General features: G+C 40.6%; 1 protein-coding gene across 1 annotated transcript in view; it reads left to right on the top strand.

Moving 5' to 3' along the window:
- Positions 1 to 15,871, top strand: part of ROS1 (ROS proto-oncogene 1, receptor tyrosine kinase) — a 71,889-nt gene that overhangs the window by 54,515 nt on the left and 1,503 nt on the right. The window contains exons 41-43 of the mRNA XM_074150395.1: positions 370 to 573; positions 1,710 to 1,844; positions 7,148 to 7,311. Of these exons, the coding sequence (XP_074006496.1) occupies positions 370 to 573; positions 1,710 to 1,844; positions 7,148 to 7,311 (503 nt within the window). The remainder of the gene's footprint in view (positions 1 to 369; positions 574 to 1,709; positions 1,845 to 7,147; positions 7,312 to 15,871) is intronic.

Raw genomic sequence — 15,871 nt, 5'->3', positions numbered from 1 at the left:
GAGATCCATTTACTGTCTTCATCTGCTTAATGGGTAGCTGTAGAAGACACAGAGCCAGACTTTTCTCAGAGATGCAGAAGGAAAAGATGAGAAGCAATCGGCACAAGTTACAGCAAGGGAAATTAAATAATATTGTTCATAATGTGCAGGATCAGTCACTAGAACATGTTGTCCAGAGGGGCTGTGTCATCTCCAGTCTTGAAGATATGCAAAACGTAACTGGATGAGGCCCTAAGCCACTTGATCTGACCTTGAGGTTGGCACTGCCCTGAAGAGGGGATTGAACCAGATGACCTCCAGAGATGCCTTCTGATCTGAGTTATTCTGCAATGCTAACTGCATCCTCTTGTATTCTGCCTTACAAATCAGGGACCTGGCTGCTCGCAACTGCCTTGTGTCTGAGAAGAACTATGAGAGCTCCTCCCGAGTAGTAAAGATTGGTGATTTTGGACTTGCCAGAGATATCTATAAAAATGATTATTACAGGAAAAGAGGAGAAGGCCTGCTCCCTGTCAGATGGATGGCTCCTGAAAGCCTCATTGACGGTGTCTTTACAAATCGTTCTGATGTCTGGTGAGTTATAGCAGACACACAGCTGTGGGAATAATCAAACTAAATCTTATAGCAAGAAAATATGGGTTTACAGGAGGAATGATACGGTTGCATAATGCTATCTCTAATAAGTTTTAGGCTAAGGCAGATTTCCTCCTAAGCGATAATTTAACGAGCTAATGAAAAGTTTGGCACTAAGACAGTACCTGTGTGGATTTATTTCTTAATGCTTTGAGCTCTAACTTTGGATTCTGGCTGGAAAGAACTAGTGTCACTCAATCAAACAATTTTGTACTAGGCCCACAATGTGGTTTTTGCTTGATTGGGCAGTGAATTGACTGTCTGCATGCTGTTCCATTTTATTTTTCATTAGATTAATTGGCATTTCCTTCCTACAGCCAAATACTTTCCTCTTACCGTTTCACCCTCTTCTGGTGACTTCTTTATTTTGAAGCCCAAATTTCTCAGCCTCAGCAGGGGAAGGTCACAGTACTTTGCTGTGGAGGTTTACTTAAAGTGTGTATTTGAGTGGGTTTGAGTTTAAGATGAAGATGCAGAGACCCACTGTCAGGAGGCGTGGACAGAAAAACAACCCAAGCCATATCCATTAAGCCTGAGATTCACAAGTTTAGATTTTGGTAGCCATAGGTACTCATGGTGGGCTACAGCCCACCAATCCTGTCCAAGTCCTCAGCCCCTGCTGCCCACCCATTTGACTCTTGCACACTCTTACATTTATCTAAGCAGGTCCTTTAGTGCTCTGTGCCAAACCAAATGAGGTGCTGATTGCTTTGTGAGTGGTGCTTAGGAGAACTTCTGTCTCTCAATTTTGAAAGACACGTCTCGAGATTTCTAAACACTTGTTTAAGTAAAGACAAGCTCAACCAGAGAGTGTTGCCCAGGGAAGCTGAGGCCACTCAATCCCTTCTAAGTGGCACCTCCGTGAGTCTGGGAAAGTGTGCCAGTTCTACACATTTATTTTAGCTGTTCCAGAGTCTGTCTTATGGACATATGAATTGTTTCACAATAAATTAAAACTTCTTACTCCTAATTTTTCTGACTGAGTTATATTCTTAGGTTAGAGACATTTTTACTGTTGATAGGGTGATTGTTGATGATGACTATGGTAATTAATTTATTTTTTTGGTGTGTCTTAGGGCTTTTGGAGTCTTAGTGTGGGAAACACTAACTTTGGGTCAACAACCATATCCAGGTTTCTCCAATACAGAAGTTTTGCACCATGTACGATCAGGAGAAAGGCTGGAAACTCCAAACAATTGTCCTGATGACCTGTAAGTTAATTTTGCTTAAATGTTGTTGATAATATTTATAAGAAGCAAGAGGTTTATTGCCAAGTGGCCATCATTTTGAATGCTACTTATGCCGTGCAGAGTTCAATATCCTCCATTTTATTTCAGGTAAAACAGCTAGCATTTGTAGCTGCCAACCCACTACTAACTCATTCAGTAGTGCAGCCTGTGAGTAAGAACTAAGTGTTGAAGTTGAATGGTAGATATTGGTCTTTTAAACAGGATTTCAGAGACAATATAAAGTCAGTCTTGGGTCAGACTTGGATACGGTAGTAATGTGGTAACAGGCTGAGAGTGCCTGATGGTATTGGCTAAAAGTTAAGATGGCTTTAAGAAAGAATTTACTGGTCCCTGTACCCCAAGTGCCTGCTTTTCCAATGGTAGCTGCAGGAATTAGGCTTATATTAAAACATCTGTGGAAAACAAGCTATGCTCTCTTTGCAGATGTTAGAAAAACCAGTAAGAAAAGCTGAAGCAGTACAGCAAAAGGGTTCTTCTGGTTAGTCTGGTTAGCTGAGCTGGATAAACAAACATTCCAACTTCCATTTGTCTCTTGAGCACAAAATTCAGGTTTAATTGCAAAATTCTTGCAATTTAAAGAATAAAATGAATACATATGGTGGATCAAACTCATACTGGCCAGACGTGTATAAGGGAGGAAGTTGAACCTGAGCCCAGTGATCACTCAGGATTGCCTAATTTCGTGTCTCAGTTCTTGTATTCACCACTCCACATAAGCAGTCACAGCAATGCACTTGACAGCTGGTCCTACAAATGGAAGGGGAGGCTACTTAAAGTGCACAATTCTTACTCTTGGGGTTGAGGAAATGGCTTGAGAACAATTCTGTGATTAGCAAGCCCAGATATCTGTGATAGGTCTCACATCAATTACCATGCCCAGAGTTCCAGAGAGGGTGATTATTTATCATTATGTAGGTATAGCTGAAATACCGTATTAGCAATGAAGAAAAAGTAAGCTTTAGTGCTTGGAGGAACTGAAGAACTGAAGAAATTAGGATTTTGTTTTAAGAACACAGTGAAAACTGGAAGTCACAAAACAAAAGAGAGTCCAAAGCAATTTCAGTTTCAATATTTTCTGCTGAAAAAGGGTTTCCTCAGAAAAAATCTGACAGCTGTCTTTTCAATAAAAAAGCAGAGAAGGTAACGTATATCCATGTACTAGTTTGATATTCAAGCTCACACAGAGGCTCATAAGTTGCCTTTAAAATGGGTGACCAGATCTTCAGAAGAATCAAGAAAACTTTGCTTGAAGTAATTTTTAAGGTCCCAGGTCTTAAATTTAGCATAGCAGGTAGGGCTTAAATGCTGGTCTGCCTGTTGTGACTTGTAGGATCAGTGCCTAATAGCAGTAACCTAGTTTTTGAAAACAAAGGAGTTGAATGAGCTCTTAGACTCTTGTACCATCTTTTATCTCATTTGGTGAACACTCAGCACCTGCACACAGTTTCTGTCAGTAGCTAAATAGCTTTTTGCTACTTTGCTAGGTCATTAATGGCATGCTGGGATTCTTGGCATTCCTGCTTCCCTCCTTGTGGTTTTGAACCTGCATCAGGACATCAGCAGTCAGTAATTGTCTCCTTGGCACTTTGGCTTGCTCATTGTCATTTGACAAAACAAACCATCAATGATAGGAAGAGAGTTCAAAGGCCAAATTACTTCAGCTAAGAAGTGTTTAGGAATCTGTGATAGGCTTACACTGCAAGAGCAAGTAGGGCTGACACAGAAACTTTGGCGTGTAAAAACGCTAAGGAAGTGGGTTTGGGTTTTTTTTGGCAAGAGTGGAGAAATTCTCCCCCTTGCCTCCAAAAGATGTTACTCCAGGGAGTAATCATCTGCTTCCCTCCAAAGAAGTGTGGATAGGTAAAGCTTGGTAATGAAATGAAACACATTTATTGAAATATGAATCAAATGTATGAATGGCACTACTTTTGCAGTCAGAGATCCACATCTGGCACAGCCACCTGGGTGTGAGCCTTGCATACAGGCGCATGCGAAGGTTTGGACTGAACTGAGCTAATTTAACATAGATCTTGAAAGCCTGTGAGTTCCAGTCAGAATTTGTACAAGTGTGGTGCTACTTGCTGACTTGAAGCTGCAGTTTCACCAAATGCTCACTCCCATGCAGAGTTATACAACTGAGTTTGATGAAGAAACTTTAGTTTGGTAACTAAGAGCTTTTGCTATTTGGCTCTGAGAATGTCCTCTCCTGCCCCCCGCTGCTCTCCCCACCCCCTGCCCCTTTGGAGGGATTTCAGGGGTGGTAGAGAAGAAGGGCTTGCTCAGAATGCATCAAATGAAAGCAGGGCCTCTTCTTCATCCCAACTAATTGTCTCCTTTTCTAAGAAAATCCCCACATCAATTATATTTTCCATCTTGTGTGAGAGAAAATTGGCAATGTCCTGGAGCTTCTGTGTGCTCAAGCATATTTCAGGAATTGTTCACTTTCTGCCTCCAATATTAGATAATGAATATTAGTTCTTCGTTTTTCTAGGCTCTCAAATTCTTACTTGTCCCATGTACGCAGCTCTATTAAACATATGGTTACCAGTTTTCCCACACAGATAAAACACAGTTGTGAAATGTAGGTGTGTAGGTGCACATCCAGGTGTACAGGCTAGTTCTTAAACCTAAAATAAACCTTTAGCTGATGTTGTGTTTGGATCTGTTATTTTTCATTTCTTCCTGAAAGGCTTTCACCATGAAGTAGGGGAATCCTCTGAGTCTCTTCCTCATACTGAGGCGATGCGCTATTTGGGAGTCCATGTTTGGCTCCCAAGAAAATATAGGAATGTTCTCAAGCTGTCGTTCATGTACATCTTGGCATATTAACCTGGCTTTCACCCTTTTGACTGGTCTCATGCAGATGCATTTTTGCACTAGTGAAAGTTTATGCCATGTGACTTAAAACTTTGGATGTCACAACATGCCTTGAAAGCTAAATATCATGCCACAAATAGTTGTCAGTGCAAAATTTGCAGATATACTCTGAGATGACATGAAAATTTTTGTCATTAGAAACCTAAAGCCTGTCTAAATTAAATACTTTGTGAATAAACTAAATTCTATCTGGTATTAATATTTTAACCCAACCAGCAAGTAATTTGATTTAGGAAATAAGAAGATGGACTATAATTAAAATGAGAAAATTCCAATTATGAGTGTTTTGCCAGCAATAAATATCCCCACTCAATAACAATACTGAACAGCTTTATAAAGCCGATTGTCCAATAAAAAATGAGCTATTTAAAAAAGACAGTGATTGGTCTTAGGAACACAAAAATATTCAGAGTCCACATTTGTTGTGTTCTTGTTACATACATGAAAAGAGGGATAGGTTTAGATTGTAGATACGGAAGAAATTTTTTTCCGATGAGGCTGGTAGGACACAGGTTGCTCAGAGAAGTTGTGGATAATTGGAAGTGTTGAAAGTGTTCAAAGTCAGGTTGGATGGGACTTTGAGTAACCTGACTAGTTGAAGATGTCCCTGCTCATGGCATGGGGGTTAGATAAGGTGATCTTTGAAGGTCCCATCCAATCCAAACCGTTCTATGACTGTATGACTTATGTATCATTTCCTGTTTCTTTCTGCCTCTGTTGGCCTATGGCAGTCTGTTTCTTCCTTAACATTAGAGGAGCAGAGCATTCAGCGAGCTCTTTTACTTCATTGCTAACACCTTGCACAAGGCTCTGCTCATGAGATCCCAAGTGCTAACCTGACAGAGCACAGAACCGAACTCATGCTTTTTTCTTGGATATCCTACCAACCAGCATGACCAGAAAGCAGATTGTTTAGCTTCCAGCATCCAAGCATGGCTTTTCACACTTTTCTGGCAGTAGAAGGACAACCAGGGTTATTTCACCTCATTTTGAATCCTATTCAGTACTTTTCCATCTATGTGTCCAGTGTCTTCAATAACCACTACACCTGAAAGTAAGCAGATGAAGTGATTCAGAGCATTAGTAAGTCACTGCCACTTTTTAGATTCTTGTAATGGATTTTCAAGATTTCACTGGATCCGTCTGAAAAAACAGATTCGCCCTGTCCAGCTCCATAACCACACGAATACAGGTTGATGAAAAGTGGTTCTGAAACAATTTTTCTACTCAGGTTTCTCATCCAATGCCAGTATTTTAATGAAAAATACCATTCAAAAATTGGAAGTCAAGAGATTTCTCCCACCTGTCACCAAGGGTGTCGTAAAATACCCAATTGTGGTGAAGGACAGCAGTCTCTTTTTTAAGATGAATAAGTGAGGATCTGAGCAAGTCAATACATTTCACATAACTCGGTAACGCCTGGTATCACATAGCAGCAGGTCTGGGAGGCTGTTTGTCAGGGAAGGATTTGAACTTAGGGCTTAGAGGTGAATGCTCCACATTCCAGTAGCAGCTTCCTGACTGGCTTTTCACTGGCTGCTCAAAGGCTGCTCTCAGGTTTTGAGGCTGTAAGACACCCCTCCTCGCTGAACACTTAGCATATCAAGGTTCTGGCTCTGTTTTGGTTTACAGGCTGGCTCCCCCTGCCTTTTGTAGGATTTGGTTTTGTGTAGCCTGGACTCACCTCGAGTAACCAATGTAAATCGGCCCTATACTTTAGACAAAACAGGAGGGGCAGTTTTCCACTGAATGGTACAGATAGTATCGTGCAAGGTGGGCTAGAATCCCTGCACTCGGAGGAAACTCATACCATTTTTGCCTTTGATGGGAGAACTTACTCCTATTTGTTTTTGTCTGGAGGCAGAAGTCTAAATTAACCCTTTCTGTGCTGGAGGGTTTGCCTTGAACTTCCCCTAAAGTTGAGGTGGTGTGAGTTGAAGGAGGATTAAATAAGCTGATAGCTTCAGGTTCATTTCTGGCTTTAGACATCTTTTTTTTTTTTCTGTGAGAGAATTACCTCCTTGTCAGCTTTCTTAGAAAATACTGGTGACTTCTTCGGTGAGAATAGATATTAATGGTAAATATACCTTTTTTGGTTTTGGTTTCTTTTTTTTTGTGTTAATGTTATAGCTATTCCCAATATCAAAAATATCCATCTTTGAAAAATCAAAAAGCATTCATAGTGAGTATTACGAACAACTGATCTTTAATGTGTTTTTCCTTCCTTCAGCTGCTGATCATAATTGTTGTGCCACATACAAAGTTTTCAGAAGTTGAAAATCTAGGCCAAACTTGCTTCTCAGATAATGTAATGATAAGCTTTAAGATGAATGATTCTATTCTCTTTAATGTTTGCATTGTCATTCTTTTTTTTTTTTTTTTTCCAGATGTGATTTAATGAAAAGATGCTGGGCCCAAGAACCTCACAACAGACCTACTTTCACTTATATTCAGGACAAACTGCAGGAGATTAGACACTCTCCACTGTGCTTCATCCACTACCTTGAAGACAAAGAAGCAACAACTGGAGTCATCAACCAAGCTTTTGAAGGTGAGTCTGGTCCAGTAGCTGCTGTCCTCATGGCTTCTGCCCCATGAACTGTAACAAAGTGTGATTCAGCAGTTCTTTTTATTGCATTTGTCACTGCCTCAAATTCTCTGCCTATGAAATGGGAACAGCAAAGACTTACCTCTCTAATAATAAACTTGTAAAGATTCATTAGGTGCCATTAGGTACGATGCATTAGGTAAAGTGTATATAAGATTACCAAGCAAAAAGACCCCTAGGAGGTTGCAACTGAGCCTGCCTCACAGAGACACCCAGCTTGCATCATGACAGAGAGACATCCAGTTTGCATCGTGATCCTGTTCTGCTAAAGTAAATTTTCTTTGTACAGTCAGGAGAGCTTTTGAAGGCTTCTGGGTGGAAATCTGTTCCAATTTCAAAGGCATCTATTCCCTCTCCATTATCTAAACATGGCAGTTAGGGACTTACTTTCTTTAGGAGTACTGATTCAGCAGTTGCCTGAAAGTGAGACATAAATGAGGTACCTAAGTAAGGCAGACTTTATCCTAGCCCAAACTGTGATAGCTCTAGTCAGGAGTCACAGCATGTCAATGCTCTGCACACTGTGAATGAATAACACTAGGTGACATTAGGAAAAATTTACTTAACACATGGGACACGTGTTATGTATAAACATAGCCCAATTATGTAAGAACATTGTTAAAGTTGGGAAGACAGGAATTAAACAAATAGGTGAAGCCAAATTTCAAGTTGTCTGTGATTCAAATAATCTAAACATGCAAATGAACAACCTGACTGGGTCAGAACAGGAAGCCTTTCACAACTTGCAGTAACTCCTGACTGGCTAAACCTAGAAAAAAGTGAATTCTTAGTAAACAATGTGATTTGAAAATCTGAAAAAAGAAAGTTTTTATTAGTTCAAATATTTAATTTTTATGTCAAGGTGGGTTTTTTTTGGGTTGTTGTTTGTTTGTTAAATTTAAGCTGTTTGTATACTATGGTTTTCTAGTGAAAAATATTTCCTGTGAAACGAATTGTTTTCCATTCTAAAAAAGCAAAACTTAGTTGTTTCTAAAATTCCTAAACATATTTTTTCTTTTCATTTCATTTCTTCACAAAATGTTGAACTGATAACCCACCCTGCCTCATAAACAGTTTTGATAGATCGATATTTTGAATTTCCTAAAAATCCATTCCAGGAATAACGCACTACCCAATTACACAACTATGTAGTCATTTTTCTGCAGGATTCTATCCATATTCAATTTACTTGCATTGTCCAATGCTCAATTAATGATAGTCTATTTGATATTTTTATCAAATGTTTATCATTAGGTGTAGCTTTACAAACGGCAGTTTATCCCCATCACGATTTGCCCCTCTGTCAGTGCCGGTGTATGTGTGATATGGTTATATGTCACTACAAGACTAAAGACTTTATCATCAATGTGATGGGACCAAAGTAAGCCAGCAGGGATAACTTATCATTTCCTGCTTTCAAAACAGCTGATTTTGCACCCTTACGCTCTAATGAAAAGGTTTGTGCATTTGCATGTAGTGTAATTTCCTAGTTTCTTTAAGGGCATCTTCGCTCTGAATAGTGGAGTTCAGGAAAGAGATACTTAATCTGGCGCAAATCTACACCTGGCATTAGCTCAGGAAAGGAGTACAGCCAATTAATTAGGCACTCTGCCCAAGCTAATAGGCCTTACGTTTTGGATGGACTTTATCTCACCTAAATGCAGCTGTCTAGAAGCTAGGAGTCTCGTCTAAGATTGTCACTCTCTGTAGTCGGGAGGAGAAAGAGACGTCTCCAGAGAGTGATCACCTTTTGCCTTTCTCTCCATTGATGATGGCTGGACTTGCCATATTCGAATTGGACACTGCATCTTGGACTAGGTGCCTAATTTTCAGATGGCTACAGAAACACAACTGGACACAGGGCTGTGCTGATTTGGCTGCCTGCATCTACTCCTAAGTGTGTGTGGTTTCCTAGCTTAGATATCTTTGCTATGTATTCCTTAACTCCATGGGCAACAGAGACCTGAAAACTAAGGGAATTAAGAAATTCCTGTGGCATTATGTCAATATCTGTTAAAATCTTTAGCAGGGCTGAAACTTTTAAATACAAGCCTGCCCCTCTGCTGCTTGGAGATGGGGAAAGAGGCTGGAATACAGGTTGTCATCCTTTTGGTGGAGCAGGCCTGGCACAAATGTAACATGCAAGGATTTTAGTTTCAGTGCAAGTCTCTGCTTCACATATGCCAGCTAAGCACGATCTTTCCCCTGCTGTTAACTTGCTCAATCTAGGCAAATCAGTACTTTCACTGGGTTGACAAATACATATTCTTAAAATAAAAAACATTCTTTTGCCAAAATTTCAGGTTTGGCCACACAGCAGAAAAAACCCCATCGCTTTATTTGTTTGTCGGGGACAAAAGCAGCGTTCTTAGAAATGCCCGAGTTATGGAAAGGGAAAATATGGATTGAGACTGCCATGAAAAGTTTCAGTTTGAATGGCTAAAATCTGAAAAAACTATTTTATACAGAAAATGTGGTTGTGTAATGGACTTTCAAAGTAGTCTTAATAATAGTGGTACTCCATAAGGTATATTACATTTAGGGGATCTGCTGGTGGTGGTCATTTTTTAAATCAGACTCCATTAAGTCTCTTTGTAATAGCCTAGTTAGTAAAATCTGGCCCACTGTGGTAATCAGGGCAATTCAATGCAGGCAGCGCTTTGGCAATAGCCCTCAGAGTCAGCCTGTTTTCTCGGCACCCTCTCTCCGGCACCTTACCCGTTTCCCCACCAGCTGCCCTATTCCCTCTTGTGGCTTCCCCCATACTTCCCTTTCCATAAGCTCTGCCCAGCTGTTGTTGTCGCCACAGACCCACTGCTGGATCTGCATTGGGATGGAAAGACAAAGCAACTTTTTTCATGCTTCCATTCAATGTTTTCATGCTTCAGTTCTCGAAATTCCTCCTTAACTTCTCTTCAGACCCATTTAGTGATTTTCACACAGGGAATGTCCATCAGGAAATAATATAGCTTGAGTTTTATTCATCTGTGTATCATCCTTTCGTTTAAACGTATTTTAAAAGACAAAACACTTAATAAACTCTTTACATGTCTCTATAACACACATACTTCTTTCCACATATATGAATAGTTTATCTGTAGGTTATCTACCTCTTTCCCCAAGTACAGTCTTTACAACCCCAGTAAAATGTTGTGCTGTGTACTTGACTGAAGGCCTAGAGTCCCAAGGATGTCTTAATTTTGCTGAATTATCTGATCAGGGATACATGCTTGTCAGTTTTCTGTAGCTTTCCAGACTTAAACTACTTCAACTGGTTTTCTGCCTGAGATGTAAATCTTATGCAGCAGAGTTCAGTGAAACATGGGCTCTAGAAGTGCAATTAATTTAAACAAGAACTGGCAATGGGGTTCTAGTCAGGCTTCCAGATTAAAACGCTCTCTCCTTCATGACCCGGTTGTGAACAGTTTGGGGCATGGAATATGTTTCAGTCTGTGATTTGTAAAACACTGTATAATAAGTAAAGATATTTAAAATAACCATTAAGTTCGCATTCATTTTTAGCTGGGACTAAATGACGTACTTCTTGTGTTTGTAGTATTAGTAGATAGATGACAGCCAAAACAAATAATCCAAAAGACTGTTCCATGATGGATTGTCCTGGGCAACATTTTCCAAAAATGTTACACGGTCATTGGCCTTTGTGTGTAATGAAACTCCTGTCATGAGCCTCCCGCCAAGAAATGCTTGCTCTCACCCAGAGACTTGGTTCCAAAAGAAAGGGCTAAATGTCAAGCAAAGTGAAATGACAGGCCTCAAAATAACTATGATACTTAGCCTTACATGGAGTCATACATCTTCCAATTTCTGCTGAGACTTACCTAATTGTAGGTAGCCACACCTTAGGTCCGTATGTGCTGTCGGTGCTATTTCATAGGTGGGAAAGCTGGAAAACGTTAGACTTTTCTCCTCATCATTAATGCTGGTGCCATATGACATGCAGATTGCAAGTGCAGGTGAACTGATACAGATACTATGTTAGTGGTCTGGACAGCACGCTAACAGGATAGTGTGAGGATGGCAAAAGAGACAACCGGCTTTGTTATTGCAACAGTTGCCCCTCTAAAGGAGGCATCAAGTGGCAATAAATATGCCTGAGCAGTACCAGCAGCTCCTGACACTGCTGCTTCAGAAGGAGGGAAGCAATCTCAGGACCAGGAGCAGGTCTACCAGTTTAGAGTTCTTCCTACTTGCTCTTATAGGCTTTCCCAGGACATTGCCCGTGGGCATTAAGTAGCATTGACAACATTTTTTTGAGTGAGGAAGCACTATCCAGCTGGAGGACTGAAACATCAGTGGTCTTTGAATCCAACGGGAATTGATTGAGCTGAGGCCCCATCACGGAAGTCCCCATTCATTGCTGAAAGATAGGCCACTCTTCCCCTAGTTTCAAGAAGTTCAAATGAAATGTCATGAATCAGTGTGCTAACAGGACGACCCTGCATTGCTGTATAAATAACCAGTCCGTCTATTTTCAGACATAACTTTTTACATTTGCACATACAAGACAGCACTATATTTTTTCAGATCCCAAGTGTGCCCCTTTACGCATGGAAACACCTGTTTGTTTTGGCAAACGTCTTTGCCGACATCAGACAACTGGGTATTAAGCAGCTGGAGCAGCTCCTTGCCTTTATGACCCAGGAGAACTATGCTTATCAGTGCTGCTCCCCACAATCCCTTTTGGACCTATAAGGAAAAAATGGCCAAATTACTCAGAAGCTGTGTCCCAGCATTACACTCTTACTGCTAGAAGGGGCTCCTCAGGTGAGAGGAGATGCCGGGCAGTTGGAAGGAGACCGAGCAAATGTAAAGCAAAAGGCTAAAGACTAAAAGGAAACACATTTAGCCTCAAAATCATAATTTTTAAATCTCTAAGCTGGAGATGTTGCTTGAAAAATGTGGGAAGATAAAACAGTTTGAATTTTGTAATGTTTCCTTTTTTTCACTTTTCTTTCCAAAGCCAGTCACCCAGTGTATTTACTTTTTTTGGCAATTAAGGTACTTCCTAAAAATGTAACTTTTTTTTTAAATCTCGCTGCAAAATTTTTCATTGAGGAGATTTGATATTAAAATCTGGAATCAGCAGTTTCACCATTAATTATATATCTGCCCTCTCTGCTGGCTCAGTAGTACTGGTTTGCCGTTGCCTGTCTAAGAGTCATCAGTTAATTTTCCTAAAACAAGCTGCATTTTAAAACACTATTCTGCACACCTCTCTGAACTTAAAGTAATCACTTGGACAAACGGAAGCTTCTCTAAAGCAGATGTGTTGATAAGAGACATTTTTAAAACCTTGTATCTAGTCTCCTTTGTATTTTTCTGAAATTCAGTAATCCTTTTCCCCACTTAGCTTAGTGAGTGGCTGCCCTAAAGCCAACAGAGGTCAGAGAAAAGGCTTCTCTGACCAAAACCGTGAGTGGTTACAGCACTGCAGGAGAAGGGGGACTTGGTTGTGTCATCATTTCTTACCTGTCCCCTAGACAAATGCTGTTTGAGCACACATGAGCCATATGATACTGCAAGGCAAGTCATGCTAATACTTTGCCTTGGACTGGGGAAAAAAAAGTCAGATGATATGATGTTATAAGAGCTGACATTTGTGTAGTATGGTTGTATAGATATAAGCAACTAAAACTTAGGCACTGCCTTTACGCTGGCTGTCTAAGCTGTTTGACAGTCACCAGAGAGCTGTAGACACGTTCAGGAGATGTTACTGTGTACAGGTAAGGATGTGAAATAAACATCTCCACAAAGTGACTCATTCCTCTTTTCTCTCTCTCCATTGACTTTAAAGGCAGCCTAGGCAAGGAGCTTAAACCAGACGTGTCAGATCTGGGTCATTAAAAGTTGGTAAAATGTGACCTGGAGATGGGGGGTGCTTTCCTATTTATAAAGCCTTATTATATTGCAGCAAATGCGGAACTGCCCTTTTTGGTTTTCCTATATTATAAATGATAATGAACAAGATAATAAACAGGTTTATATCTGTGTTTCCCAAGACAACTTCTTGCATACAGAGGTTTCAGCCCACAGATCTTTGAAAAATCTATTAAAATAAAAAGAAAGACAAGCAGTCAATGCTTCAAGCAGTTTAGTCCAGTGGAAATGCAGGATAAGCAAAATTCTCACTTTTAGCACCTTTAGTGTTTGACAGAATAGCAAAGCTTGGTGAGTCACCCTCAAACCATGCAAGATCATATGCTTCATTAGACAGGAAACACAGATATATCTCAACTGATATATAATACAGAGTGGAGTATTAAATCGGATATATATTTGTTCTATTTATATTCTTACTGGCAATGTGGAGAAACTGAAACACAGCACCTCCAGCTCCAGGTGGCCAGCAGGTATCAAAAAAATATTCCCTACACAGAAACTATCTCCCTGAGCTAACCGCCATAGCTGAAGGCAGGGTTCAATAGCCACCTTTTTCACCCTGAAAAAAGATGTTATCAAGCACTTCTTTTGAATGTGTTCACTGTGGGGTACACCTTCCAGCCATGCCAGTAAGTCAGCCAGCCTCTCATTTACTACCATGTACATTGCCTGGCAGAGTATGTACGAGAAAAGCAAGAAGATATTAGTGGGAAAAAGTAAACGTGGCTGCACTTCTAAATACCTTACTATACTGAAGGTGCTAAGCATTGAATAGGATTATGTTATCCAGAATTAGTAACATCTCAGGCTGGCTACTTAGCTGGTGTAAATCAGCGGCACCCCACTGGTTTCTATGGAGCTTTGTTAATTTGCACGAGCTGAGGATCCGGCCCTGAAATAGCTGTAATAGAAGATCAACATCTCTAGGTCAGTTTGTTCAGTGTCTACCAATCAGCTTTTCTACTGACATTTTTTTTTTTCTTATATGTTGTCACCTTCTGAACTTAAACACCAAAAAACCCATCTGCTTATCAAGACATGACAAAAATTTGCACCCTTCCAGGCAGGACTTCAAAACATGTTGTGAGCCCACACAGCCCTACTGAGCAAGCAAGGAGAGACAGTCTGCAATTGCAAGGCAGGATGCGTGACCCAGCTCGGCACCACAGCTGCCCGGCGGCAGGAAGCAGCCAACTGAGAGGCTGAGATTGGGAAGGGGGAAGCACGGATTTTATCAGGTTAGGACCAGTCTCCTCAGAGGAGGCTAAGCAAGCAAACTCCATCCCGCATTAGTATGAGTCAGACGATCATGGTTTCTTGTGTCAATTAATGCAGGGCTCTCTAGAGTAAGCGTCTGCCTACCCCTGGAGAGATGCATTGTAATTAATTTACCTGCAGTTTGGCTCAGATGTTGTGCTTGAAGCACACCACTACTAGGAAAAGTGATCAGCAAGGTCCTTGCATTTAGGATCTGAGACAGGTATCTGTGCAAGTACAGGGCTGAGCTTTGAACATGCCATTTTAGTTATTGGAAACAGTCTACCTGAGAGAGCACAGAGCTCAGCAGGAACCTGCTTCTCAGCAGAATATTTCTCAGCCTGCACAAAGCTCTGGACTGCCAGAGCTAGCCTGCCTCATGCCCTGAGGTAGGTTGTTTAAAGTGAACGTGGGTAACTCTACCCTATGCAGCAGTCTGCAGTGTAGACAACCCCTCAGGATTTAAGCGTTTGGAGTTGACTCCCCAGCACGACTTCAGATTCCATGAAGGTGTTCCTTGGACGCCTCCTCTCAGGACGTTTTGTTGGCTCAGACAGGCTTTGCTTGTGAAATCTGAGGGGATCACATCACATGGTTTATCCTGCATTTACTCACGTATAACCCAGCATGACTATACATCAATCAACTAATTTTAGCAATGTTAAAACTGAAAAGAAAATAATGATATCTCATAAATATGCTGACCTGCCTCCCCACTCCAGCTTCTCTCTCTCTTCCTTCAAATTCTTAACATTTTTGGGAAGGGGCTTCCAAAGATTATTCAGAATTCTCTGCATTGGCTTATGGTTTCCCAGGGTGTTGGTGGTGCTGTTAGCCCTCACGTTTATGGGTGAATTTCACAACATACAATAATTTTTTTCCTCAATTCCTCATTTTCAGTATCTTCTGTCTCCATCCATCAAATAACTAAGTGAGCAAAAAGTATTTGCTTACTTTGCTGACTTACATGAGAGGCAAACATAGTATATAACTTGACATCACGACATCTTGGCTTGTGCTAAGCTTTCATGGGGGCCAAGCACTGCGCTAAGAGGAGATGGCACAACAGTGAAGGAAAGGGCACTTGTAGTCAAAAATCTCATTGTGAAAGTGGCAATGATGTAGCTTATACACATCATGTCATTGCAGAAAGGACATCAACATTATATTCTTCCTCCATCTTTGGATAGAATAAGAATATTCTGCAAAAATAGTCTGTCTTGCTTATTTTGTGCCCAAAGCTCAAAAAGTAAAACCAAGGCAAGGTGCTTGATTTTTTTTTTTTTTTAGCTCTTTCTCTATAATGAGAAACGCAGTGGTGCATAGGCTGAAAAAAGATTATAAT

This window comes from Numenius arquata, chromosome 7 (assembly GCF_964106895.1).
Source record: "Numenius arquata chromosome 7, bNumArq3.hap1.1, whole genome shotgun sequence".
Classification (NCBI taxonomy): Eukaryota; Metazoa; Chordata; class Aves; order Charadriiformes; family Scolopacidae; genus Numenius; species Numenius arquata.
This window is presented reverse-complemented; position numbering and strand designations above follow the sequence as displayed.